Below are 24,884 nucleotides of genomic sequence, written 5' to 3' on the forward strand. Positions count from 1 at the left end.
TGAAAAGTGGTATGAAAAAAATGAGAAATAATATTGATAGAATTAGGGATTCTTTAGCTTAGATTGCTAGTAATAATAAAAGAAATGCTTAATTTCAAGGTGCTTGTATAAAATTAAATATGTCTCTTAGAACTTTTGCATTAAACATGCCTGTTAGATGAAATAGTACTTATTTAATACTCGATTTATGTTTACCTTATGCAAATTTAATTAGTTATTTTGTAACAAATAATAAAGGTCCTCATTATTTGGTAGAAAATGAGGACCTTTATTGTTTAGGTGCTGTATTTGATCCTAGAATTAAAGTAGCAGGTTTTGAAAATGGTTTAAACACATTAACTGAAAATTTACAAAACGAAGCATATGCCAATCAACTATCAGACGTAAGAGAGTGTCTTACAGAGGTATATTTGCAATATGAAAACAGGTATGGGAACCAGCAAGGAGGCGAAATACCTGAGGAAGTTGCATCAGAAGAAACAAATGATGACTTTGACTCCTGGAGTACACTTAATAGGCCAAAGAGGACTCGAACCCGAAGCACAGCCTCCTCTTTAGAAGCACCAACAATGAATGTACTGTCCTCCATGTAGTTATAGAGTAATGAGCTTCACCAATATTTGGAAACCCTCGAAGTGTTGTCAGCAGATCCACAACAAATAGTCAACTTTGATGTCTTAGAATATTGGAAAACCAGAAAATGTATTTTTCCGGTATTATCAAGACTTGCCTTGGATGTTTTCTCTGTTCTTGTCTCAACCGTCTCATTCGAACAAACATTTAGTGCAAGTGGAAGAATTTTAAATGAAAGGCGGACTAAACTTTCACAAAAAATGATTAAAGTCCTCACATGTCTTGGAGATTGGTCGAGCCATCAGGATCAATACGAGGTTGTTGACGATACTTGAATAGAATCATTTCAATTTTGTAATAGAGATGATACGGATGAGGGAGATCTTAGTCAACCCCCAAATTAGTTGTTTTGGAAATTGTAACTTGTAAATTAATTATCAATTATTGCACTCTTTTTTCCTTACCAAGTTTTTGTCCCATTGGGTTTTTCTTGGTAAGGTTTTTAATGAGGCAATAATTGTTGTAATTTCTTATTTTATTTTTTGATAAATGAATAAATCTAATTTTTCTTATATTACAATTTCATTGTATTAAAATTTAATTAATATTTGAAATGTTAACCAAAAAAAATTAATTTAATTAAATTATTAATATTTGAAAAGTTAACTAAAAAGTAAAAACAATTACCCAAAAGAAAAAAAATAAAAAAATTTATGGGCTAACCCAGCCCGGCCCGCATCAAAACCCGCCAAGTTAGGGTTGGCGAGCTGGGCTGGGCCAGTCTTTTTAGCCAAGAGGCGAGCCTAACCCGACCTGCCCTTGTTGGTGGGCTGGGTTAGGCCCAGCCTGCCAATTCCCATAACCTGTCGCCGGCTAGGCCAGACAGGTTATTTTTCCACCTTTACCCTTGAATCATTATAGGTCAGGAATTCTGAAATCTGTGTAAATTCAAGAATTAATTTGTTTAAAACTAAAATGGTAAGAAACTACTTCCAATAATTGATGATAAAAACCTTTACTGGTTTAATAATGGTGTTTGGTTATATTCTTTTAGCTGTGTTTGCTTCACAATAATCAACATAGGAATGAGAATCTTATTCCCAATCCCATTTTGGTTTAACTATTTGAGTCGGAGATAAGATTCCCATTTTTAAAAAAATGGTGGAGTATTATGTCTTCCAAAAATTTAGAAGGAATATTATCCATTATTATAATCAACAATGGGTTGACCGAATGGTAAAGGCGTTGGACAAAGGGTTTGCTCCCCGTTTGAATCACAAGAATAATTATTAATATTATTGGTCACGAAAGCCTTGTTCGAGGTCAGGGAGCTAGTCGAGGTGAGAGTTAAACTAGTTCGAATACCCCCAATAAAAAAATATATATTATATCCATTCAGTGATGGGATAATGAAATATCAAGTTGATCCCTATTTAAATTCTAATTTCCCATTACTGGTAAGAAAAATAATTTAAAATTTGATTTTTTTAATTTAATAATTATTTAAAAAAATTAATAATGAAAATAATCAAATATTTAGGCTCCGTTTGGTTAGTTTGTTAGAACAACATTCTATGCTAAATATGATTTTTGAAAAATAGGATAGGATTCTAAGAAGTTTTTGGTACATTTTTTTAAAATATTTTCTGAAAATATTAAGATTATTTTAATTTCCTAAGTTTGTTAATATAAGTAAACACACCCCCCCTCCTCCTCCTCCTCTTAACAATAATAAAAATTTATAAATTGACAAAAACACCCTCATCCACCTACATATTATCGACAGCCAGCCACCACCACCGGAAAGTAGTCAGAATTTGCCAGAATAGCACATGACTAGTTGGATTTGGCCAGTTGTGCGTCGATCTAGCCTTTTTTGATAGCCAAATCTATGGCTACAGATTTGGCTGTAGATCTAGTTGCAAACGAATGATCGGAAATGGACAGATCGATGTGCATTGTTATGACGTAGACCTGGCAAAACAGGTTTGGACCCGCGGGTTGGACCGTACCCGGGTAAATAATATAAGGTACAGGTCCAATTTATTAAACCCGTTTTTTTGGGCCCGTACCTGTACCCGGCCCAAAAACAAACAGTTTATATGGGTGAACCCGCAGGCACCCGCGGGCATCAGTATTTGCAGAAATGAACTTTTTCATTTTTGTTGAACTTGAATCCCTAATTTTTCATGCCTTCGCCATTCACGCACAGACGCACTCTCGAGTCACGCCTCTCACTCTCTCAATCTCATCTCATCTCAGTCATCTCTGATCTCTCACTCTCATAGTCTCATCTCATCTCTGATTTCTCACTCTCAGATTCTCAGCAACCTTATCGCGGCCGCATCTCAATCTCTCGTCATTCTTCTTCCTCTGAAGTTCAACTGAATCAACTCCCTATCTTGGTGTCTCCATCTTCAATTAATAGTCAGTTCGTCACTCGTCGGCTGGTAATGAATCCCTAACCCCTAATTTTGTGTGTTTGTTTTTGTTTTTTTGACATATTTTGGTTTTTCTTTTTTGTTTAATGGTTAATAGTTTGTATTTTATTTTTGTTTGTGAGATTAACATTGTTTACACTTATATTGTTGTCTGGTTGAGCTTTCCCTTTGAGTAGATCTGTAGAGTTGTTTGGGTTGAGTGTGTTTGTTTGGGTGAAATCATGGCCAATAACGTGGGTTTATCTCCCCTTACAATGAAAGATCAATAAAGAGTAGGTTCTTGTATGTTTGATTTCGAAAGGTGAGTCTTGTGTTAAATGAAATTTAATCCTTCCTTTATATATAAAATTTATCCTTTCTTTTGTTTCCTCTGCTTCAATGCTTTACCTTAAGCTTCCCTTTTTCATCCACAAATCCCAAATGAAATTTAACCATAGAAACTCTTAAGTACTAATAGGAAATTTGTAACTGGATCTGGAATATTGATTGCGTTTCAATACCAAAAGAACTCGCAGCTTTGGAAACTTAATTGAGTCAGCAATCCAAACTGTCCTTATAGACATTGCACTTGGGAAAAATAATGCTCTCGTTGTGCTAAGATTGCCGCACCTCTTTCCCAGATCAAGACAACATTGTAGTTAAGCTAAACTGCTTATGCTTTTTTGATTTATTTTGATAGTTCAATAAAATATATATTGTAAAATTATATAGAGAAAAAAACAAGCTCTTCTTGGTAAAATTGTCAATAGATTCGTATGTTGCTTTGACATTGCCCGTGATTCATGAGAAATTGCCATCGGATTATTCTGGATTTTCATTATATTTAATACTTCGTAGTAATAATATATTTGGTGATTTGTTGATAGTGTGTACTTGTGCAGTTGTGCTCTATTTCTCACAAGCGCAGTTGTGCTCTAATTCTCTACAAGTGCAGTTGGCTCTATTTCTCTACAAAAGGGATTAGGGATTGAGAGAACGCAAAATAGACTGTTTTTTGTTCTAGCTTTCCTGGTGCTGATTTTTGCAGGTATTGTCGAGATAGTATCATAGGCTATAAAATACTGGGATCCCACACGTATTTCTTTAATTCGATTTTTGTTTTCCTTTCGGATAGACCAATCAACCATTATATTGATGTAATATTGAACTCCTAAGAAAACTTTCAGCCTGTTTTGCTCTCATGATTTATATGCTTGGTTAGAGAACTTGTATTTACCATTTTTAGGTATGATTATATAAAAAATAGTCCACAGTAATGTGATTATTTTGTACTCTAAATCCTAGGAATTTAGGATGCTTGTGAGATATAATATCATTCTATTGATTGAACTAGGACCCTTTTGAAACAGTCGTACTATGATTATCGATCTCTCCTAGTAACTATTTATGTTGTTTTCTTAAATATCTGAATTTGATAGTTTACTTCTATCTACATGAATGATCTATCTCAACTCGGGAGAAAAACTAGTAGTAGACGTAAAATAATCTATTCAGGTTTTATTAAGTTCTTGATGTTATTTATACTTTCTTTTTAAGAGAAACAAACAATATTGTTTCTTTAAGATATTACAATTTACAAGAGAGTAAACTGTTTACAAACGTTAAGATCCAATGGTTTATCATATAGTTTAGAAAAAGTAGAGAACTTTAACAGACACCAAAGGCATCAAAGATTAAAATAATATATGACTGAAAATTGGAACCAATGCTGTTAATGTGTGCGTGCATGGCCATGTGGAATAAATGAGATGAGATGGAGAATATATTGATGAGTGAAGCGAGAAAACATTCATCAACACCACTTGGACTTTAAGGTCACTTGTTCTATAATTGTTAAAAATTAAAACCAAACCCAATAAATAAACAGGGTAAAAGCAATAAAATCATCAAGAAGGGTCTGCAGTCTGGACATGTGAAAGAAAGGATATTAGTGAGGTGAGGGTGACTTAAATTAAAGGTTAAGGCACATGGTGAATAGCACAAAGGTCAATCTGTAACTATTTTTTTAACTCGATGCTTGTCTGGGTTGGTAAGGGAATGGGAAATTCAACTTGGCCTCTGCCAATAGGATAATTTAAAACAATATTGCACATCCCATCATCACCTCTTTTTGGTCAAATCATTTTTTTTTCTTATAATTATTTCCAAGAGAAGAAACTGCTAATAATTTTATTAAACCGTCGAACTTCGTTCTAATAAAACCTTTTATTTGCTTTTATAATTAAAACTCACTTTCAAAGATCAATAAGAGTCTCATTTGCTTTAGCTTTCGGTTGGAAAAGATAAGTTAAATCCATGCAGCCACATTATTGTTGACCAATTTTGTGGGCTCTACTCAAATTCTTATTGCTATAGAAAGCATATATTTGCCCTATTTTATTTTTTTCAATGCTAAGCTTTTTGTTGGAAAATTCAACTTGATGTTTGTTTCTTTTTTTTATTTTTATTTTTGTAGTCTTAAGCATTGACATGGCGGATTCGAAACTATAGAAATGGTTAACGTGAGAGCAAGTGACGATGCTTCTAGGGTAATGCCACCTTCCTCAATTCTAGTATTCCTGTAACTAGTTCGAAAATAAACGTAAAACATCAGAAGTTTGGAATCATTTTGAGATATAATTGAGAATAACAGTGAGAGGACTAGGTGTAGCATGCAGTAATCTTATGCATATGGTAGTGTCACCATGGGGCTAAAAATATGAAGCGTTATATAGGAAATTGTCCAAAACGTGCCAACCATGATGTAGGGCAATTATTATTGATCAAACCATAGAGGCAAGTAGGAAGATTAGTCAAGAGACTTATCGTGAATTTATGGCGTTATCAATTATTCAACATAACTATCCATATTCATATGTGGAGATGACGGAACTAAGAGAGTCCTTTCGTATGTGTGTAAGGAGCTTGTGCATTATTTTAGGAACACCGCTAAGGCAGATTGCTTAAAATATATAAAGGATGAAGAAAAAAACTAAGCTTGAATTAGGGAGGCTTACAAGTAGAATAGCTTAACTTCTGATGTTTGACTTCTGGTACAACTGAGGGATATATTTCTTTGACACTCATTATATGATGAGGATTGGGAGTTGCAAAGTAAAATATTGAACTTTTGCCATATCCCTCCTCCACACTCAGGATTGTTTGGCAAAAATATTATGAATTTCTTGCAAGATGGGGAATTGAAAAGAAATTTTTCTCAATTACTTTGGATAATGCAAGTAGTAATGATAGGATGGAGGATATTTTGAGGAACCAGCTTTGTGTGCAGAATGCTTTGTTATGTAGAAGTAATTTTTCCATGTCGATGTTCTGCACATATCTTGATCTTTGTTCAAGAAGGGTTAACAGCTACTAGTGTTGCTTTGAATAAGATTCGAGATAGTGTGAAATATATAAGCAACTGAGGCTAGGAGAATCAAGTTTGGGAACTTGCTGCAAATGATTGAAAAGCTCAATGGGGTTGAGTTGGATGTTTCCACTAAATGGAATTCGACATTTTAATCTTGAAACAACGTTAATATTTCGTCCTGTGTTTTGTGGCTTTGTCAACAATAGATCCTAGTTATAAATTTTGTCCATCAAATGAAGAATGGGATAGGGGAGAGAGGATATGCAAGTTCTGGAACCATTTTATGATATTACGACTTTATTCTCAGGTTCTAAATATCCTCAAGCAACTTGTACTTGAAATGTGTGTGGGAAATTCAATTGCGTTTAATTGAAGAGAGTATAGTGAGGATGAAGTTGTTAAGAGCATGGCAAAACAAATGATCCCAAAATTTACAAAATATTGGATTCTTAGGTTTGTTTGTTGACGATTGCAACTATTCTTGACCCATGTCTCAAGTTTCAATTTGTGGAGTATGCTTTCAACAAAGTTTATGATTCAAAACTGCCGTACAGAAGTTGGAGGTTGTTAAAAATACTTGCAAAAGCTTTTTCAAGCTTACGAGGCTAAATGTTGTAAAGAAGTTCCTGCCTCCCCTTCGTTTCTCCTACGACAGTTCTTCTTCTAGTAGGCGTATAGATCATTCTTCTGTAAGTCACTATACTTTTTCGTTTTTATATTCTTATGATAAATAAATTATGTTTATTGTTAATTTTAATTTTTGACACTTAACTGTTTAATGATACAGGATTTTGACAGCTATGAGAGTGTTTTCATTTCCACTAGAAATCCGAATTAATCTTTATTTGGAAGAGATGAGGTTTGATCGCGTCAAATATCAGAATTTAGATATCCTCGATCATTGGAAGAACAATCGTGTTGTTATCCAATACTTACCATGATGGCTCGTGATATCATGGCAATACCAATAACATCCGTAGCCTCGGAGTCCTCTTTTGTATTGGCAGTAAAGTGGTCAACAAATATAGAAGCTCACTTCGAACAAAAATGTAGAATTTTTTATACACTCGAACTTGGCTATATGGATATGAGTTTGAAGGTAATTTGTTAACATAATATTTCTTATATTTTACTATTTACATTTATATATTTGTAGTTGATCATTGTTTTGTAGATGATGAGGTGAAGTGTTCGGATGATGATCTTGATGTGCCATTAACTGATCTCAAACTGTGGAATCAAGAACTCTATCACGCCCACTGTGGGATGAACATTTGCAGTCCTAAGAATGTTTTTTGTTGAATATTGGATTATGTATTTGTTTATTTTAATTAGATTTATAGTTTATTGACTTATTTTGTTTGTTTATGTTGATTGTGTATTAGTGATTTTGTATTTATTATTTTGGTTGGTATTTGTAGTTTTGTATTATATGTTATTGTTTGTTTATGTGTTATTTATTTATTTTGGTTCATATTTGTTTATATTCTTAATTGAATTGAATTTAGAGTAGTTGATTTAGGGGGTGTAAATGTAAAAAATTAAAACTGCAGGAATTTTGGGGGTGTAATTGTCATAATTGAAAACTATTAGTGGTGAAACGTAAAACTAAAATCTGGAGAGAGAAAAAACGGGTCTACCCGCGGGTCCACCCGTACTCGTATAGGGTAGAACACGGGTCCAAAATATTAGACCTGTATAGATCGACCCGTATAAGGGCCCGTACCCGTTTGACCTGACCCGTACCCGGCCTACCCACCTATTTTGCCAAGTCTAGTTGGTGGGGGTGTTTTTGTTAATTTTAAAATTTTTAGTGAGAAAGGTGATTGTTAATGTTTTGAGTAGAAATTAAATAGAATTGAGTTTTGAAGAATATTAAAACAAAATGTATTTTTTGTTTTTTAGAATAAGATAGTGGGAAATGGATGTGCCAAACGGACCCATGGCTCGACAGTGTCATTGACACCATTCCCAAACAACCCCTAACCATTGACAAAGTCGTTGGCCAACCACTGCCCTTCATGTTGTCGGCAATTGGCATCACCATCGGTAGTTGAAGAATGAGAGGTGGGCCAACCTAAGCAGATCACAGCCTTTAAAAATCACTAGAATGACGTCACACGCGATGACCTTCTATTATGGCCACCATGAGTATCATATCCGTACTTGTTATCAATGGCCAATGTTTGGCTAGATTGACAGATCATCGGCTGCTTGTCCTCCAAGCATAGCCAATAACGCTGAAGGAATTTCGCTGGCTAGCGATTTTGACTGACAATAACCAATTTAAATTTTTTTTTTTAAGTTTTTAAATTTTTAGGTTTTTGAAGATTTTCAAACTTTCTGACTTTAAAATTTTGAAACTTTTTGTTTAAATAAAATTTGTATTTCAAAAATAATATTATTTTTGTAAACATGAAATTAATTCAGTGATGCAAAATCATAGTAAAAACCATTATAGTATTATACTTATAAATTAAATATTTTACCTAAAAGACATTTTTGATTGCATTCCTTCTGTTGATGCTGGATTTTGATACCAACAACCTCGTACGTGCAAAATATTAAGAAGGTCTTAAAAGTTACACATGATTGATTATGAGATTTGATTAAAGGTCACTACTTTCACAGTCGCATGCAAAGACTTAAAGATAAATGAGACAGTGAGGATTTTATAGTGGTTCGTATATTTAAGGCGATTCATACATCCACTGTTATCTTTTATATAAGTGTTCTTGGTGATTAGTCAAGTCTATAAGAGGTCACAAACTGCGAACTGAATTACAAAAGCTAGGTATTCAGAGAGAATTCTAAGCCAATCTCTTTCATATAGGATGTCTCTTTGCTATTTATTTTGTTGAATTCAAAGTGTTTGATCTCGATTTTCTGAGAGGGACCTCTCTATTTATAGCCGTTGATTTCAAGGTAATGATTACATATCTGCAAGTAGGCATGTGCCGTGCAAATCCTTTCTTGCGTCCCATAGGTTGATAACTTAGGAAATATCCTTAAATTAAATGGGGCTTGGACATGTGTGTGAACCAAATTCATCTACAAACAAAGCTTGAGTCGACTGGGTTGGTGACAGCTATATTCTCTCTGTCTTGGGGCGATGTGGTGGGCTTTGGATAGTGCAAAGCCTTCCTGAACTCTAATTGGTGCTTGTTGATATAAACTTACATCAACCCTGATTTTTTTAGGCGTAACAACTTCCGATTTCATATTACAACCAAAAAATGTAATAAATCATTATACATTCTTACTTAAATTTCATTCCCATGGTTTCCATATTCTTATTCCAATGCATTTCATGAACCAAACGTGATGTTAGGTTTAAGTTTAAGTCAGCAAATGCTAAATGACGGCCTTCCCCTGGTCAACCTAATCTAGTACAAGGAAACGAAATTCGGGAGTTGGGCTTTGAGGTGGTAATGAATTTTCAACACGATTAAAGAGAAGTTAAGGAGAAATTTGATTAAAATGTTAATAGTTATTGTTTATGTGATTACTTGATAGAAAAACTAGGTAGTATAGACGATAAAATCTACGGTTGATTCGGAAGCGTTAGATCTTGTGAGAAATGAGTCATTGACAATTGTATAGACCTACAAAGACAAAAAAACGAACGTGAAGTCTCAAGGGACACCGGTTTGGTGTTTATCTTAGGCACTGAGAGTGGGAAACTATCTTAAAGTGGCCGAAGCGCGACTTTACAGTGGTCAAGGGAGGTAAAGTTAGTCGGAACCAAGCTTTGTGGTAGGAGAGGCGGCGGTTCTTGGGAGCAAGAACTTTGAGAGCTAAAGTTATAGGCTATTTGTGAATGAATAATGACAGACTTGACCCATGTTTATATAGTAAGCCTAGGAGGCTTGAGTCATAGTAGAACTTTGAGTTCTAGTTTAGAAGTTTGAGTAAACAGGAAACTTGTAATGATTATCCATGTAGAAAAAGAAATAGTAATTCATGTAAGATTAGGAGTCTTGGATGAATTAGGAAGTAAATAGGATTCTAATTCCTATTTTAGAACGAATATGGGCTGATGGGCTGGAACCCAATGTAGCTTAATCTTGTAGAAAGGCCCACCTCATAGAGTGGTCCAACTATAAGTTAACCCAGTTCGTAGGGTGGTCAAAATTGTAGAGAGGCTCAACTCGTAAGTAGCCCAGCTCGTGGAGAGGACTGACTCATGGTGTGTTTCAGCCTGTAGAATGGGTCGACCTATAGAATTGTTCTTCTTATAAGATGGACTCTACCATTGGGTAGTCAATTTACAAGATAGATTTAAGTATGGGCCCAACCGGGATTGGGTTAAGGTACTAGACCATACTTAATGTATTTTCATTATTGGGCTTGATAAAGTTCATAGAAAAGATTATTAGAGCATCTTCAATGGTGCTCTTTATTTTAAAGAGCATAATTTATATAAATAAAGAGTATCTTCATTAATTTCTAAATATAAAAAACAAATTTTTCATTCAAATTCAATGAACTCTTTAAATTTAATAAATATGCTCTTTATTTTCAAGAAAGAGATTTAATAGGAGAAAAAATTAATAAATAAAATGTATAGAAAATTACAGTTCATTAATTAAAATTAGGATAGAGAGTGAAATTTAACTCCTTAGATGTGGAGAGCTATACTCATTCTTTAAATTTTGTTTTTTTAAAAGATAAAGAATAAGATGGACTCTTATTTTTATGAATAAACTCTTTATAATAAAAAGTTTAAATCATATAAATAGTGCTTTGGAGATGTTTTTATAATAAATCCTAGATAAAAAATGTTTGAAGAATTAAAATAAAAATATAATTCTATTGGGAGATTCATGGCATGCTTGAAGTGAAGGATTGTTGTGATACAGAATTATTAGTAATGCAATTATTCCCCACTAACCTAAAATATATTGGTGATGCACCTTCACCGTCCAGTCAGTTGTCTCATTGGGGACCGACGTTGCCTTCCGGTGCTCAATACTTGGCTTTTTGCTAGCGATTGTGGGTCATCAAAACGAGTGGTTCTCTGTTTTTTCTCTTTTAATTTGCTTCAGTAGGGTGCCATGTCGCAACGCAACTCTCACACAAAGGTGTGAATGGTGTCGAGAATTGAGACGTCTGAAGGGTAACATAGCTACGTCATTTTGCTGAAGTTGTGGTGAAGAGTTGGAGAAAAGATTCAACTAGAGATAAGATTTTTATGCCATGAGTGGCTAGACTTTATAAGTTTTGCATGTACACCAATTTTTTGGCTACTTTATTTGACAATTGATAGTATGGATTCGTGAAAATATTCCTTTCTTGATCTTTCTACTGAATTTTTCGGTAAAATTCCATATTTCAACCCATTAGAGTCAAATATAAAATGGGTTACGTTTCTTAGATGTCTCAGCATCAATTTTCATTCTACACTGTTCCATGTATCCGACATATTAGCCTATGTTGCAATGAACTTCAACTAAATATGTTCACCTGTCTTAAATTAGTCCTCTTTTTTGAGTAGATGTCTTTAATTTTTATTTTATTTATGTTTTAATTTAGACTTTTAACTCTTTAGATGAGAATTAATTCATCAACTATGTAGGTAAAGAATATCAATTTAAAAATGAAAATGTCCATGCTCCTGACATTTTGCAATTAAATCTCAATCCACAGCGCAACACAATCTGGCGCTGCCACTAAGAAGAAATTGAATAACACAAAATACCTTAATAACAGACTTGAAAACAAAACGCACAATACTTTTACACTGTCATCGGAATTCTCATTTATGATTAGATATATAAAAAATGGTTTTTATTTACTATACGGAATCTTGAACTAATTAATAAGAAGTTGGAGTTGCAACAGCAAGAAGAGGAACCATTCTGTGGGCGGTAAGACCAGTACATTCTGTCATGTCCAAATCTTCAGGTTTTGTTCCAACAGGCAATGACCAATCAAACTTGTGAACGAGATTTGCCAACACAATCTCATTAGTGGCCATCGCAAATAATGTTCCAGGGCAACCCCTCCTGCCAGCTCCGAATGGTATCAGTTGGAAATCTTGTCCTTTAAAGTCTATAGAATTGTTCAAGAACCTCTCAGGAGTAAACTCATCAGATTTGTCCCATGAGGTGGGATCTCTTCCAATTGCCCAAGCATTTGTGATTACTGTTGTTCCTGCCGATATGTCATAGCCCTTAATTTTGACATCCCGGGTTGATTCTCGGGGAACTAGTAACGGAATAGGCGGATGTAAACGCAGGGTCTCTTTGAGTACAGCTTTCAAGTAATGCATTTTATCTAAATCTTCTTCCTTTATTTTCTGTTTGCCATTGGCGATTCGCCTCACTTCATTCTGCAATTCCTTCATTACTCTCGGGTGCCTCAAGAGCTCCGCCATTGCCCATTCCATGACTGTGTATGTGGTATCAGTTCCAGCAGCAAATATATCCTGTAACAAATTAATAAACAAAAATAAAAATAAAAAGTACTCAAAAATAAATTGTATTTAAATGAAAAATCGTATAATTATGCAATTTATGCAATGTTTGGGGACACAGAGAGGTAAATACCAGGATGAGAGCTTTGACGCTAACTTTATCGAAGGAAAAGTCACCCTTGTTATCCTTTTGAACCTCAAGCAAAACATCCACAAAATCCTTTCCGTCTTCACTTTTGACAACTCCATGGCTTTTAATCTCTCTTTCCTGACCATGTGAGTGTTCTTCAACAACTTTATCTAGAAACTGATCAAACTCTTTGGCAACTTTCTTCACTTTAGCATCTGTACCGTTGAAATAATTTATCCATGTAAGCCATGGAATGAAATCCCCTATATTGAAACCACCTAATAATCCAGTAAACTCCCCCAGCAACTCCTTGAACTTTCTCCCACCTTCACCTTCGCTATACTTCCTCCCTAAAGCTGCCCGACATACAACATCATTTGTAAGAAAAGAGAACATTTCGCTCAAATTCACTGGCAATGACAATGATGCAAGACTTTCAATCTTTTTGATAAATAGTTCTATTTCTTCTTCTCTTACGGTTCTAAAAGACTGAACCCTCGAATTACTTAAAAGTTGGAGCACGCAAATGCTTCTTATCTGTCTCCAATACTCACCGTAAGGAGCACCCGCCACATCCTTACCATCATAGAGAAGCCTGTCTCCTATAATGGATTTGGGTCTGTTTGAGAATATGAGATCGTGCGTCTTCATGATCTCACGAGCAGCATTTGCAGAGGAGATGATGAGTACTGGCACTCTTCCAATATGAAGGAGCATAAGAGGGCCATAGCGTTGAGCTAGTGAGTGGAGAGAGCGGTGAGGATACAGGCCTAGTTGGTGAACGTTTCCGAGAATTGGGAGTTTCGGTGGCGACGGTGGTAGAATTTTGTGGGAGGTTGAAGAAGAGAAGATCCATTTGAATAGGAAGAATGCAGAGGAGATGAAAAGTAAGAAACAGATGAAGTAATAAACTAACAACATATATACTTTTTGTTGCTTTTGCTCTGTCTTCTAAGTGATTGTTGGGATCTTCTTTCTTCTCTGTAGAATTGGTCCGTTTATAAACAAGAAGAATTAATGACCTCACCGCACACTTTTGCTTGTCAAGAAAGTGATTATTGATAATAATTTATAATAACAAATTTTAGTTGACTAGAAGAGATATGGACGCGTTATATTAAATATGATTTTGATAATTTATATCAGAGTAGACGACTTTTTCCCACCCAAGGCTTTCCGCAATAACATTTTCCCACCCAAAACTAATATTATATTACTATCCAAAGCTAATTTTTACCGATTCTGATTATAAAAATTCTCTCTATCATCACTATATGAATATCTGATCTTCTCTTTACATAACCTCTCACTCCGACATCTGATTTTTCATCGATTGTCGGTTACTACAAAGCTCGAGTTTTCTGTTTTTAACTGATTTCCGATTGATTCCAACAACGAATATTTAATTGGTCATCGTCATTCGATCCATTGGTCTTTACTCTATAAAACTTCTCTTACCTTAGTTCCTTGTAACTCACCGAATGTTAGCTAAGAAAGTGAAGTGTATTTTAGGTATTAATGGAATATAAACTTTAGGTAGGATTGTAGTATTTTAAAACTTTTTTCGTGAGAAAATATCTTAAGGGAAACCTTGGGTGGGAAAAGAAATCGTTTACTCTTTATATCATGTACAATGAACATTGAGGGCGCTGATCACATGTTCCCTGATTTGTCACACCTTCTTCGTAATCATTGCATCACTTGTAGTCTAAAATTACTTGTATATTTCTCTAATTGCTGAATATTGGCAGGCTTTTTTATCAAGAAGAATCATATTGTGTGAAACAAGAATTAATTTCCTATCCTAAGAAGATCATATTTTTTAGAGTTTAGTTCCTTATATGATTTGTCTGATGGGAAGATTAATGTTAGAAAGAATACAAATTAAGTGCTATATTTTGTCAAACCACATTAATTTCGGAAAAGTGTACCAATTTTATAACTTTTTTTTTTTTTTTGGCGTATAAAAAGCATAATAGGAATATTACCACTCGTACACCTGTTCAAATTACTACAAGTAAACCGAGATACAGCAGATAGAGAGGAATAGGGAATGCTGATAGTTCTAACAAGAAGTTGGAGTTGCGACAGCCAAAAGAGGAACTTTCCTATGGATAGTAAGACCGGTGCACTCTGTCATGTCCAAATCCTCCACTCTTGCTCCAAAGGGCAATGACCAATCAAACTTGTTAACAAGATTTGCTAACACAATTTCATTAGTGCTCATTGCAAATAAGACACCAGGGCAACCCCTCCTCCCTGCACCAAATGGTATCAATTCAAAGTCATGTCCTTTAAAGTCTATAGAATTGTTCAAGAACCTCTCTGGTCTGAACTCTTCAGGTTTATCCCATATATTGGGGTCCCTTCCGATTGCCCAAGCATTAGTGATTACTGTTGTTCCAGCCGATATGTCATAGTTCTTAATTTTGACGTCTTTGGTTGATTCTCGGGGAACTAGTAAAGGAATTGGAGGATGCAAACGAAGAGTCTCTTTGAGTACCGCTTTCAAGTAATGCATTTTATCTAAATCTTCTTTTTTTATTATCTCTTTCCCATTCACGATTCCTCTCACTTCATTCTGCAATACCTTCATGACTCCGGGTTTCCGCAAAAGCTCTGTCATTGCCCATTCTAAGACCGTGTAAGTAGTGTCAGTTCCGCCCGCAAATATATCCTACAAGAAATATTATAAATAACTATAAGTAACATAATCAAAGTGCGTTATTCATGGTTATGACAAAATTAATATTAAAATGTTCAGACTAAAAAAGTCCCGCGCATAAGAGAGATAGGTCTTTACCAAGATGAGAGCTTTGATGCCAACTCTATCAATAGAGAAGCCATCCGTTTTATCTCTCTGAATCTCAAGCAAAACATCCACAAAATCCTTTTCGCCTTCACTTAAATAGCTACCACTCTCCCGTAAGTGTTCTTCAACTACTTCATCCAGGAACTCATCAAACTCTTTTGCAACTTTCTCCACTTTAGCATCTACGCCATTGAAAAGATTTACCCAACTCAGCCATGGGATAAAGTCCCCCACATTGAAGCCACCTAATAGCTCCGTAAGCTCCCCTAACATCTTCTTAAACTTTCTCCCACTTTCACCTCCGCTATACTTCCTCCTGAAAGCTGCCCGACAAATCACATCATTCGTGAGCAAAGAGAACATTTCGCTCAAATTCAATGGCAATGAAAATGATGCAGAACTTGCAATCTTTTTTATAAGGAATGCTATTTCTTCTTCTCTGACAGTTCTAAATGAATTAACTCTCGTATTACTTAAAAGTTGGAGCACACAAATGCTTCTCATCTGTCTCCAATACTCACCGTAAGGAGCGGCTGCCACATCCTTACAACCATAGAGAAGCCTATCACCTATACTGGATTTTGGTCTGTTTGAAAAAATGAGATCGTGTGTTTTCATGATCTCACGAGCAGCAGCCGCTGATGAGATGATGAGAAACGGCTTTCTGCCAAAATGAAGAAGCATGAAAGGGCCATAGCGTTGAGCTAGTGAGTGGAGGGAGCGGTGAGGGTAAAGGCCTATTTGGTGGAGGTTTCCAAGAATTGGAAGCTTCATTGGTGATGGTGGTAGATGTTTTCGGATGATTGAAGAAGGAAAGATCCATTTGGTAAGGAAGAATATTAGTGCAGAGAAGATGAAAGGCAAGACGTAGATGAAGGAAGAGTGCAACATACTTGTATCTAGCTTTATCTTGCAAGTGTTTTCTGGTGTTTCTCCTACCTCTATCTGCTTCCCTATTTATATACAGAGGCTCCCACGACACACTCTGCCTGATTGCATTGATACAGAGCCAATTCAAATAGATTTATTGGAGGGTCCCATTGGCATACATCCAGTAGGTTGTCCTGATGTTTGACATTAAAATATAATCCAGCGGACAAGAAGAAAGAGTCAAAGATTAATTGATTAATATTCAAAAGGTCAACATATCACGTATCATCAAATTGGAAGTAATGTAACAAATTGATCTTGGTCAGTAGATAAACTATATGGAAAGTAATTAAGAATGCCGCAGGCGTTGTCCCATGTGAAATTATTTGTAATTAAGAATGCCGCAGGCGTTGTCCCATGTGAAATTATTTGTACACATATAATCTGACTATGTCAATGCAACCGTGTGTCCATACTTTTTTAATCTGGTTTTTGAATAACAAAATTTCTTCTGAGTAGTTAATGTGAAAGTAATAAACAAACGAGAGAGATGTTAGATATTTACTATATGTTGGAGTTGTCGAGTAATTCAACATTAATGGGTCATGCAAAGGCATTCTTAATTGGGTTTGAGCTTAGGAATATAAATCATTGTAATAATATGTTTTACACTTTAAACTTAGCATATAAACATCGTTTTCTCTTGTATTTGAGTGATAGCAAACAATAGAAAAAATTTATTCATTGTAAACGAGAGAAGTGAGACAGTATTGAAGTAATACTGACTCTACTGGATATAACCTGTTAATTGAGGAAACCAAGGTAAATCGCACGTTTTTTTCTTTCTCTTTACTGTTTGTATTTGTGTGTTTTCTATTTATTTTATTTTTCGTATATCTCTATTTTGTTCACTATATGTATATACAATTAATATATTAAAATTTAAGCATTACTTAGATATCACAACTTCAAAAGAAAATTAAACACAACAAAGATTAATTAACTTATTATATCATCTTCTTCTTAATCACTTAACCAAAGTCAACATCTATGGAGTGCTTCCAATGTGTAAGTTACAATAATAGTTTTTCTTTATAAGAAATGCGAAATACATTTACCAATTGTGTGACCTGATGATAAAAGAGTAAAAAAAGATATAATATAGTCTCTCAAATTTAAGTCGGTAAAAGAGCAAGAGGAGGTAGGTAGACATTGGAGTTTTTATTCAGTCAGTAGTTTCAACATCTCAAATGATTAATTAAGGTACGTACAAGCTGGTCGGAACACTTTTCGGTCATTAAAATATATATATATTGACCTGGAGATAAAATTGAAATTAAGGACTAATAGTATTTGCAGGATGCCTGAAGATGAGCTGTTTATCCAACATAAGTGGAAAAGTCAATATGTTTTTTCCTCTCAAGGACGAATTAATTTTTCTCCATTAATGTTTTACCGTCGGTTGCCGATTGTCCATTTCATGGACACATGCTAATTTTAATTTAGTAAATATTATTTGTGTCTTATTCTATAGTCAACTTGATATATTATAATGTATTTTATTTAGACGGTTAAGAATAATGTTTCAAAATCTAAATTTCGATAAATGTGTGATAATTAAATATTATTAAAGTTTTATGTTTCGTAATGGATAACCTTAATTGTTGTCTACACGTCAAGATCATTTTTCCTATAGTTTTATTTTTTTTAATCTAAATTGGAAATCATGCTGCAAGTGTTCCCGTATGAATAATCTCACTCTTTTGTCATACACATGCGATGATTAATTTATTTAATACCTGTATAAATAATCAAGGCACAACTTAGACTCCGTTTGGTTCACTTTTTTACACTTTTTAGAAAAAATTTCGGAAAAAAGTTAAAAAAAATTGAATTTGACGAATATTACGACGTATGGTTTGAAAATAAATAAAAATACCCTCTATATTTGTTTATTTATTAAACACCCCCCTATATTTGTTTATTAACTAAAAACTCATATAATAAAACATTAAAAGTTAACAAAAATACCCCCAACCCACCCATTAAATATGGACAGCCGGCCACCACCGTCGGAGGGTGATCGGAGTCATCGTATCGGTGCATAACCGGCTGGATCTTGCCAGTCTTGAGCCGATATAGCCTTTTTCGTCCAGATTCACGGTGGATCTAGCTGGCAAAGGCCAAATCTACGGCTAGATCTGGCCATTGACCGCCAGATCTGGTTGTATTTGTTAGTCAATGACAACCAAAGATACGGCCGTCGTTTATGGTCAACGACGACCATGTGTTGGCCGTCGTTGACAGCTAACTACGGCCAAAGATCTTGCCGTCAACAGCCAGATCTGGCCAGAAAAAGCTAGATCGGCGCACTATCGGCCAGATTCAGCTAATAGTGTGTTATTATACTAGATTCCGACCATTTTCTGACGGTGGTGGCCGGAATATGGTAAATATGGGTTGCTGGGGTTTTTTTGTAATTTCTAAAAAATATATATATATATATATTTAGGGGTATTTAATTAAATTAATAAATTTAGGGGGTTTAAAAAAAGTTAAATAATATTATGAGTTTTTGCAATTTTACTGTTTAACTTTATTGGGAATACTAATAGTAGTATTCCTAAATGTGAGCCAAACGAAGCCTTAAAATTTGAGAATCAGAGCTAACAAATTATGAGATTAATCCATGGGCCTTGTTGTTTCAACTGTTGGCCCAATTTTTCGGGTCGGCTATTGTTGAAAACATGCAACTATTTATCACTAAGGCACACGTCTTGTAAAATTAGTTTCTTTTTTAGAATATGAGTTCTTACGATATTTGTACATTAATAATAATGTATCAATAATGCTTGAATTACCGATTAAACTATCGATTTGACATACTGACTCATGTGAATTGAGTTAAATTTTGAGATTTGGGTAATTGGGCAGATGGATCAGTATGTGAAAATCGGTAGCTTGATCGGTAAGTGTAGTATTGCCCATAATGTATAGTTATAATTTTTTTTTAATATTTTTTTTGTCAATTATCAATCATATTTTTATATTTTGCTTAAGTAAAAATTATATATCCAGAATATACTACTTCAGTATAGAACATTATTATTTATTTTGAACTGTACATAACAGGTGGACCTCGATGTACTTTGAAAATTAAGAGTGGGGAGTAGCTGCAAGTACAAGAGGGAGGGAACTTCCTGTGTATGGCCATCCCATTTGATTTAATTATATCCAATTCCCCTCTTGCTTCACCAGGCAATTCCCAGTTAAACTTGTGCAAGGGACTTGCCAATACAACACAACCTCAATGACGGCAACCGCAAAAGTAGTTCTCCAAATGGAATAAAATTATTACCTTTAAAATCTACACTAGTATCCATGAACCTCTCAGGTTTAAACTTTTCTGGCTCTGCCTTAATTAACAAAGGATCACACTGGTCTCAGTGGGGATTTTGTACGAGTGTGCGTTACTGTTTAATGCTGGAGATTGGGAGACATTCAATCATATACAGAATTATTTTTATTGACTATTACACAAGAAGGTATTAGAATACAAACACACAATTAACTTCAATTTGGTGAACAATTGCATTCCTCTGTCTATCTTTTCGCTCACTCTAAAGAGAGCGAGGAGTTGCAACAACAACTAGAGGAAATTTTCTGTGAACTGTAATTCCAGGAGATTCTGTTACATTCAAGATCGTTCCTCTTCCTTCACTGGGCACTGCCCACTCAAACTTGTGCAAAAGACTCGCTAATGCTAGCTCAATTGTGGCATTAGCAAATGAAGTTCCAGGACAGCCCCTTCTACCGGCACCAAATGGAATTAACTGAAAGTCTTGTCCTTTAAAATCTATGGAAGAACTGAGGAACCTCTCTGGTCTGAATTCTTGGGGTTCTTCCCAGTACTTTGGATCCCTTCCTATTGCCCAAGCATTGATAATTACTCTTGTTTTGGCTAATATGTCATAGCCTTGAACTTTGACATCCTCAGTTGATTCTCGTGGAATTAATAATGGGACAGGGGGATGTAATCGAAAAGATTCCTTGATCACTGCTTTGAGGTAGTGCATTTTCTCCAGGTCAACCTCACTTATGTTGGGTTTGCTTCCAATAATTTTTCTTATTTCATTTTGCACTTGCTTCATGACTTCCTTGTGCCTTAGTATCTCTGTCATTGCCCACTCCAAGCCAGTATATGTGGTATCAGTTCCAGCAGCAAACATATCCTACAAAATATGACATATAGACCACATATCTATCAGATTTGAACAATCAATATCAGTACCAAACAATAAGAAATTATAAATTTGAGCCTTTGGCTTGAAGGGAATGAGTTGTGAATCTCTCTAAAAGGTCTACCCATTTTGAAATTGAAGATAATAATCTGAACACCAGTGATGGTATTTGGTGATTTGGCCGTCAGCTACAGCCATGGTTTAGAGAAATCAAATTCCAATTCCCATTCTTTTACAGAAAATGATTTGTTCTACTTCTCTTTTTCTGAAACATTTAGCTGGAAAAGATTACAGAACATATTTAAGTTAGAACACAAAATCTTGTGTTCCTTCTGAAAATTACGGTGGAAATCAAATAAATAATTGACAGGAAAAATTCTTTCAAGTGAATTTAAGAAAATAAGATGTAGGAATAAGGCTAGTATCCTCACCAGAATTATAGCTTTTATACCATCTCTACCCACTGAATCACCATTTTTGCTGTCTTTCTGAATTTCGAGCAGAACATCAACAAAATTCTTTTGATCTTCTATCGTACCTACTTTTTTCTCCATATGCTCCTCCACGATTCCATCTAGAAAATCATCAAATTCCCTAAAAACTTTCTCCACTCTTACCTTCAAACCAGTCACATAATTTAGCCAACCAAGCCATGGAATAAAATCTCCCACGTTAAAAACACCCAATAATTCGCCAAACTCCTCCAAAAGCTTCTTAAACTTCTTCCCACATTCCCCTTCACTATATTTCCTGCCAAAAGCAACCCTGCATACAATATCGTTAGTCAGTGAAGCAATCACTTCACTTAAATCAATTAGAGAAGAACATTCACAAGACTCTTCGATTTTCTTTAACATTAGATGAGTCTCCTCTTCTCTGATGACCCGAAAGGACTGAACCCTTTTCATACTAAGAAGCTGCAACATACATATGCCCCTCATTTGCCTCCAGTACTCGCCGTAGGGGGCCAACGACAAGTCCTTGTAATCATACAAAAGTCTTTTAGGTATTTTGGAATCGGGTCTATTAGAAAAGATGATATCATGAGTTTTCATGATCTCTCTAGCCACGTCCGCGGAGGAAACCACGAGGGTTGGGACCTTGCCGAGGCGCAAAAGCATGATGGGGCCATAGCGTTGAGCCATGGAATGGAGAGAGCGGTGAGGAAGCAAACCTATCTGGTGGAGATTGCCTATAACTGGAAGCTTTGACGGTGAAGGTGGGAAGTGTTTGTTTCTTGTTGTGTAGGTGAAGAAGCACCATTTTGTAACGAATATGAGGAGAAGAAGTGAGGCGAGAGCGGACCAGGGATGCAATAAGACTGATTTTAGCTCAAATACGTGCAGAATGTTGGACATTTTTCCAACTTTAAAGTGGGGTAAAATTTTCTCGGAAAGGACTAAAGCTTGAAGATGAACAACTGATTCAACTTATCGGACCTGATAGAAGCCTGGAAGAAAGCGAGCTCAATAAATATCTAGAAACAACTTATCCTGAATCGGACTCGGAGTTGATCTGTGGATCAAATCCTCTCCTTATCCCAGTTTTTCTCTCTCTTCTCGGCTCACCCTCAAACTTTATCCAAATAACATGGTTTCGAAAACAATGGTGCGTTTGGTTTATTATTTTGGATATAATTTTAGAAATAATATTAGATAGTTGAATAGAGAAGTATTACGAGGTAAAATTTTAAAATTTTAAAAAAGCTCCTAGGTTTACTAATTTAATTAAACACCCCAACATATAAAATGACAAAAATACCCCCACCACCCGTAATGCCAGATTCCGGCCACCACCAGAATCTGGCTAGAAAATTACGTTACAATACAGACTAGTCAGATATGTGTCATAACACGTCGTTATGGCCTTTTTTGACCAAATCCGTGGTAGATCTGGCTGGAAAAGGTTAGATCTACAGCCTGCTGTGGCCGTCGACGGTTGGAAAAGGCCAAAACGACGACCATCTGATTTGGCCATCGTTAACCGAAAACGATAGCCATATCTTTGGTCATCGCTGATGGCTAGATCTGACCTTTTCCAACCAGTGGTCGTCGTGGTATAGGCCGTTGTACAGATTCCGGCTACCACCAATGGTGGTTGCCGGAATCTGGCAAGTATAGGTTGATGGGGGTGTTTTGTTAGTTTTAAACTTTTTTGGGGGTATTTAACGAAATTAATAAATTTAAAGAGTCTAAAAATAATTAAAAAAATATAGTAATATTTCTGGAATAATGTGTCAAACAATATTTGGAGAATAAGATTGAGAATATAGGTAGAAATATTGAACCAAATGCACCCACAGATATCACCCCCAATTTTTAAACTCATGTCATGCATTAAATTCGTAAAAAAAGAAGTTGTTAGTTGTTCAGTTAAGAAAATATAAAAGAGTTTTCTAGAATTAATTCACTAAAAGAAGCTTTAAGATATAAGAGTAAACCAAGTCAAATATATAAAATATAATAAGGATATTATTTTCTAAATTTCAGCATTTGTGAAAAAGAGCTTCTCTCATAAAATAGCTTATTTTAAAAGTAGAACGACATGTACCCACCTATAGTTTTCCATAAAGATAATTTGATATCCAAAAAGTTTGAAAATAATAAACACCTACTTTCCGTTAATATTTATTTAGTGATTGTAAGATTTCCCCGACCATTTTCCTACCGCTGGCAACCAAAATTTTTTTGGTTTTGAAAACATCCACTCTTTTTTTTGTTCTCGATTGAATAGGCAATTACCACACTATCCTTCAAGAGACGAAATTCACTAACAAAACTTAATGGAAAGTGGGTATTTGTCATTCCTAAACTTTTTGGGTACCAAATGATCTTCATGTCAAACTATGAGTGTGTGCACGTTGTTCGGCTTATTTAAAATTCTATAAGGGGGCGTTTGGTTCAGGGAATGTTAGATTACTAGGAATGTTGGATTACTGGAAAGTTAGATTACTTGAAGATTACTGGGAATCTTTAGGAAGATGTGTTTGGTTAATTGGTAGATATGTTATATTAATATGTTTGGTTGAAGGAATAAATTGGTGGGTATGTTACTTAAATTACTGAATTGTCCTCTAATTAAATATTATTATTATATTATTTTTTAATATTGATTATTATTTGGATTACTATAACCCCCCTGCATTTAAAAACTTAGCAAAAACAACCCTATAATAAAAGTTTGGAAAATCAACAAAGCACCCCCACCAACCCAGCCACTGCCGGCCGCCAACAACCACTACAAGTTGTCGGCAGCTGGCAACCTAATTGCACACGGAAGGCAAGAAATGGCCTCCGTGCGCTGCATGGCCATTTTCGGCCAAAGATCTGGCCAGACGTGACAGATCTGGCCGGAAATGGCCAGACGTGACAGATCTGACCGTCAAAGGCCAGACCTGTCGATCTGGCAGTCAACAGCCATCGATCTGGTCGTTGACGGCCAAATTAGATCTAGCCATATCGGCGTATGGCAGCCATTTTGGCCCTTCCGTGCACCATTCCGACAGCGGCGACGGCTGGCCACAGCGGTGGTTGCTAACTACGGGCGGCGACAGGTAGGTGGGGGTGGTGGCTTGGGTGGGTTGCAATTTGTTTTGAATTCAAGGGTAATTATGTCCAAAAAAATAATTAATTGGGGTGAAATAATAAAAACCATATTCATGTAAATAAATTTAAAAATATTGGCATTATTGTCCTAAAATTTTATTAATAAGGGATAGAACTGTAACAAAAAAAGATAACCTTAACAATCTTAGAATACCAAAGAAAATAGAGGTAATCAAATTACCTTCAGGGGCTGTTTGGATCGGGTTGATATTATATAACGGGGGTAATATATTTTAAATTGAGTAGATAACCATGTTTGGTTGTTTTGTAAAAAAACATTTTCAGAAAAAAAAATGTCAAACAATGCCAAATTGAGGGTAAATCAGCGGGAATAATATTACCTAGGGGGAGGCTGGTATTAAAATATTACTTCAGTAATCCAAATTTCTGTCCAATTTTACCCCAAAACAATGGGCAATGTGGACGAAAATATCCTTGGCTTTGT

The 24,884-nt window shown here is 35.3% G+C and overlaps 3 protein-coding genes across 4 annotated transcripts; all 3 read right to left on the reverse strand.

The window, feature by feature from the left end:
• Positions 1-12,070: 12,070 nt before the first annotated feature.
• On the reverse strand, positions 12,071-13,928 carry LOC116108609 (cytochrome P450 71A26-like). The gene is made up of 2 exons (XM_031394850.1): positions 12,915-13,928; positions 12,071-12,793 (listed from the first exon to the last, which is right to left on the reverse strand). Exons 1-2 carry the CDS (start codon positions 13,830-13,832, stop codon positions 12,182-12,184), a joined length of 1,530 nt encoding a protein of 509 aa, XP_031250710.1. The 5' UTR covers positions 13,833-13,928; the 3' UTR covers positions 12,071-12,181.
• A 947-nt stretch (positions 13,929-14,875) lies between these two features.
• On the reverse strand, positions 14,876-16,642 carry LOC116108676 (cytochrome P450 71A6-like). 2 transcript variants are annotated; one of them, XM_031394918.1, is made up of 3 exons: positions 16,245-16,642; positions 15,715-16,046; positions 14,876-15,588 (listed from the first exon to the last, which is right to left on the reverse strand). In XM_031394918.1, exons 1-3 carry the CDS (start codon positions 16,612-16,614, stop codon positions 14,977-14,979), a joined length of 1,314 nt encoding a protein of 437 aa, XP_031250778.1. In that variant the 5' UTR covers positions 16,615-16,642; the 3' UTR covers positions 14,876-14,976. The 2 variants fall into 2 exon arrangements, with proteins under 2 accessions (XP_031250778.1, XP_031250777.1); XM_031394917.1 differs by having other exon boundaries at positions 15,715-16,642.
• Positions 16,643-20,054: 3,412 nt separating this feature from the next.
• On the reverse strand, positions 20,055-22,389 carry LOC116108689 (cytochrome P450 71A1-like). Its single transcript, XM_031394928.1, has 2 exons — positions 21,266-22,389; positions 20,055-20,825 (listed from the first exon to the last, which is right to left on the reverse strand). The coding sequence occupies exons 1-2, from the start codon at positions 22,190-22,192 to the stop codon at positions 20,214-20,216; spliced, it is 1,539 nt and encodes a 512-aa protein (XP_031250788.1). The 5' UTR covers positions 22,193-22,389; the 3' UTR covers positions 20,055-20,213.
• Between the last annotated feature and the right edge of the window lie 2,495 nt (positions 22,390-24,884).

Source organism: Pistacia vera, unplaced genomic scaffold (assembly GCF_008641045.1).
Source record: "Pistacia vera cultivar Batoury unplaced genomic scaffold, PisVer_v2 Contig567, whole genome shotgun sequence".
In the NCBI taxonomy this organism is placed as follows: domain Eukaryota; kingdom Viridiplantae; phylum Streptophyta; class Magnoliopsida; order Sapindales; family Anacardiaceae; genus Pistacia; species Pistacia vera.

Coding starts and splice junctions, on each gene's coding strand:
- LOC116108609 (XM_031394850.1), bottom strand. CDS start 13,832: ATGTTGTTAGTTTATTACTTCATCTGTTTCTTACTTTTCATCTCCTCT. Junction 12,794..12,914: donor GCGTCAAAGCTCTCATCCTG/GTATTTACCTCT, acceptor AATTTGTTACAG/GATATATTTGCTGCTGGAAC.
- LOC116108676 (XM_031394917.1), bottom strand. CDS start 16,614: ATGTTGCACTCTTCCTTCATCTACGTCTTGCCTTTCATCTTCTCTGCA. Junction 15,589..15,714: donor GCATCAAAGCTCTCATCTTG/GTAAAGACCTAT, acceptor TATTTCTTGTAG/GATATATTTGCGGGCGGAAC.
- LOC116108689 (XM_031394928.1), bottom strand. CDS start 22,192: ATGTCCAACATTCTGCACGTATTTGAGCTAAAATCAGTCTTATTGCAT. Junction 20,826..21,265: donor GTATAAAAGCTATAATTCTG/GTGAGGATACTA, acceptor CATATTTTGTAG/GATATGTTTGCTGCTGGAAC.